The sequence below is a fragment of the Capsicum annuum genome, chromosome 7, assembly GCF_002878395.1.
Source record: "Capsicum annuum cultivar UCD-10X-F1 chromosome 7, UCD10Xv1.1, whole genome shotgun sequence".
In the NCBI taxonomy this organism is placed as follows: Eukaryota; Viridiplantae; Streptophyta; class Magnoliopsida; order Solanales; family Solanaceae; genus Capsicum; species Capsicum annuum.
The window spans coordinates 218,283,091-218,285,745 of record NC_061117.1 but is presented as its reverse complement, the minus strand read 5'-3'; the positions used below and the strand labels follow the sequence as shown (position 1 = coordinate 218,285,745).

General features: G+C 35.4%; 1 protein-coding gene across 1 annotated transcript; it reads right to left on the bottom strand.

Annotated features, from left to right (window-relative positions):
* Positions 1 to 1,057: 1,057 nt before the first annotated feature.
* LOC107876879 (aminoaldehyde dehydrogenase 2-like) lies at positions 1,058 to 2,113 on the bottom strand. Its single transcript, XM_047415523.1, has one exon. The coding sequence runs from the start codon at positions 1,919 to 1,921 to the stop codon at positions 1,526 to 1,528; it is 396 nt and encodes a 131-aa protein (XP_047271479.1). The 5' UTR covers positions 1,922 to 2,113; the 3' UTR covers positions 1,058 to 1,525.
* Positions 2,114 to 2,655: the final 542 nt, after the last annotated feature.

Sequence of the window (2,655 nt, the reverse complement as noted above, 5' to 3'; positions counted from 1 at the left end):
TTATGGCTCAGAAATAGGACTTGCAAGTCTTGGTATGACGATACCAAGACTTGCAAGTCCTATTTCTGAGCCATAATGCATTAAGCATGATCTTTCATAAAAGTGTAGTTTCAGACCACCCAAACATGTAATTTACATAAAAGATTTCATGTTCCGAAACTCAAATCAAAACCATGCAAAAACTTTCATCAAACATATGGTGGTCATGTGCTTTTGGCAAAATTATGCACTCTTTCATTATATGTATATTCAACATTTACAACCCTCTCTTTCGTGTTTAAAATCGCATTCCAAACATAGAAAAGTCAAAGCATTTCATATCATGATTTTTCAACACGTATTTCAAAACAATCTATATCATGTGAAACATGGGAAAATTACATCAAGAGAGGGATTTCATGTAAATCGTGCTCTCAATTCATACTTCAGGGCAAAACACATATATACATGTACATATAATTTTCAAGTCACTTTGGGGAAAGCCAAAAGGCTAAAACAATATCATTTAAAGCTTCTAAAACATGAATATGTACATGAATTCAAAAACCCCTTTCTTAAAACATGATTTCTATGCCGATGAGAATTTAGGAAAACCCCGCGTACCTCTATTTAAGAAATTGAGGGATGATCCTTGAAGCCTATAATGTGGGGATTCCAAATCTCTAATTATCTTCCAAAACCCACGGTTGAATCTTGAGTTATTTGGGATTTTTTTTTGAAACCCTAAGGGGTGTTCTTGAGAGAAAATTTGAGAAAAGGATTATATTTTGATGAATTGGGGGCTATACGAAATTTGGGTGTGGTGAAATGACTAAAATGTCCCTAAGAAAACAAACAAAGTCGAAACTGTCCCTTAGTTGACAAATTGACAGGCTGAAGTAAAACGGGTATAAATCCTTACTCAGATGGTGGATTTGGATGAAACTAGTTGCATTGGAAAGAAAACTTAAAGATCTTTATTTGATAGGTAGTAGCTCTCCCAGTTCATTATATTCAGAGAGTTATATGATCGTTTGAAATTGACCCTGAAATGCTGAAATGCTGAAAACTGGGCAACAGGCTATGCGTTTTACTACTGTTTTGAAATCCAAATGCAGCCTTATGCATTCTGAAAAATTCCGAAACTTATCCAAGATGTACTATGAGCTTGTCCGATCGTAATGCAACTTGAAAATCTAAAAACGGAGGTCGGAAAGGTTAAAAAGTTGTATCTCGAACATTACCAGCTAAAATGACTCTAAGTTACACTTAGAAAAATTTTCAAGTTTTTTTTAAGTCTAAGAATACTCTATTAAAGGCTAATTCATGCACGACTTTTATGAGGTGTTACAAATTGTTTCCTGTAATATTAGACGAGATGTTGCACTGCAAATTTGACCATTTGTCCAAAAGCAGCCAAAAAGAGTCCACTCAACAGCTATATCAAGGTCATGAATATCATCAAACACAACTATTGGACTCTTCCCACCAAGCTCAAGAATGACGGGTTTAACAAGTTGAGCTGCAGCGGTCACGATCTTGACCCCTATTGGGCCACTTCCTGTAAATGCAATCTTGTCAACAGTACCAAAGGAGAACCAGCTTCATGTCCCAATCCCGTTAGTATGTTTAAGGGCTTTCCGTTATCAATAGTTTCAAGTGTAGCAAGTTCAGGCCTTCTCTCCTGTACCTTAGCAGCAATAGCACGAAGATACTTAGCGCGCTGTGCTCCAGTTGTAGAACCCCAATCATCTCGACGAAGCGCTCTCCGTGCAGCTTTGACAGGGTTATCGACATCCTCCACTGTAGCTGCCGGAATATCCCCGATAGTCTCTTCAGTTGCCGGATTGCTGATGGGTAACCGATTCTTCTTAACGGGTTCCCTCCATTCACCGTCGATGAACACCTGTCGAGTAGGGATCCGTATATTAGGAATTGCCATGATTTTACACTTCGATCACTTCACTACTTTGTCGATTACTGTGTGCTAAAGGTAAGAGTGGAATAACTACTTTACACAATGCATTTCTGGAGAGTTCGCTACATGAATAAAGGGATATATAGGCATGATTGGATGTGACTTCCCACAGTGTACATAAGAAAAGAAATAAATATGAAAAGTAGAAAAAAAAAAAAAAGGAAGCAAGGCCCGGAGAGATATCATATAAGCCTGTCAAGTAGGCGGGGCCAACCCGGCCCTACCCGGCCCACCTAAAGAAATCGGCCCAATAAGTTCAGGGTTTTGGGTCCCGAATTGGTTATTTTTTTAATTTAAGCTTGGTTAACCCGGCCCGATCCAGAATCCTTTTTTTTCTAAAAAAGAAAAAAAATAATTTTTTTTTTGGAGTTATTACATAAATAGAATAGAGTGTATATATGTGTATATATCTTCTATAGACGTATATATTTAACATATACATCTGTATATATCTTTTATAGATGTGTATATTTAACGTATACATTTTATAAGTTAGTAAATAACTATACAAGTATATATTGTAATATATGTATATTGTAGTATATTTCATTTAAAGTATTACATATACATAGAATAGAGTGTATACATGTGAATAGATCTTCTATAGACGTGTATATTTAACGTATACATGTGTATATGTTTTATAAATTAGAATATAACTATATATATATATATATATATATATATATATATATATA

Bases quoted from the DNA above. Each gene is read 5' to 3' on its own strand.
- LOC107876879 (XM_047415523.1), bottom strand. From the start codon at position 1,921: ATGGCAATTCCTAATATACGGATCCCTACTCGACAGGTGTTCATCGAC.